At 53.7% G+C, this 538-nt stretch overlaps 1 protein-coding gene across 1 annotated transcript in view; it reads left to right on the top strand.

Annotated features, from left to right (window-relative positions):
• The first annotated feature begins 493 nt into the window (after window positions 1-493).
• Window positions 494-538, top strand: part of LOC101984398 (carcinoembryonic antigen-related cell adhesion molecule 2) — a 28,031-nt gene continuing 27,986 nt past the window's right edge. Inside the window, exon 1 of the mRNA XM_026786376.1 lies at window positions 494-538. Coding sequence (XP_026642177.1) covers window positions 494-538 — 45 coding nt within the window.

Raw genomic sequence — 538 nt, 5'->3', positions numbered from 1 at the left:
GATCAGACACCGGACTGGTGACAGCAGTGACCATGGATCTGGTCCCTCCCCAGTCATCACTCAGACCTTTTCCAGCCCCTATAGATAACTGCCACCACCTCCCCAGAGTATATCCCACCTTCCCAGAGCATTGAGATACAGGGCAGACTGGGCTCTGCTGGGTTTTTGTATCACAAGAAAATACACTCTTGGCTATAGGAAGTGCAGGAAGACCCGGGGTGAACTGCTGTTCTCTAGGGCACAGGACACTTCTCAACATTGTGGCTCAAACTATGTTCTAAACAGTAAACCAGAAAGAAAGGAATAGAAGGATGGGGGGCAGCACTGACACACAGACTCCACCCTAGCCCATGTGACTCCAGGAGGCTTCCTCCTCTGGGAGGAGGCTCAGGTCTGAGAATAAAAGCAGAACAGACACCAGGGCAGCCAGACTTGGCAGCAGCCTGAGAGGCAAACCTCCTGTCTAGAGGAAGAGCCTGGCCACAGCAGAGACATGGAGCTCTCCTCAGCCCCTCTCCACAAAGGGCAGCTACCCTGG

This window comes from Microtus ochrogaster, linkage group LG4 (genome assembly GCF_000317375.1).
Source record: "Microtus ochrogaster isolate Prairie Vole_2 linkage group LG4, MicOch1.0, whole genome shotgun sequence".
NCBI lineage: Eukaryota > Metazoa > Chordata > Mammalia > Rodentia > Cricetidae > Microtus > Microtus ochrogaster.
Note: the sequence above shows the minus strand (reverse complement) of the source record. Positions and strands in the feature narration are given on the sequence as shown.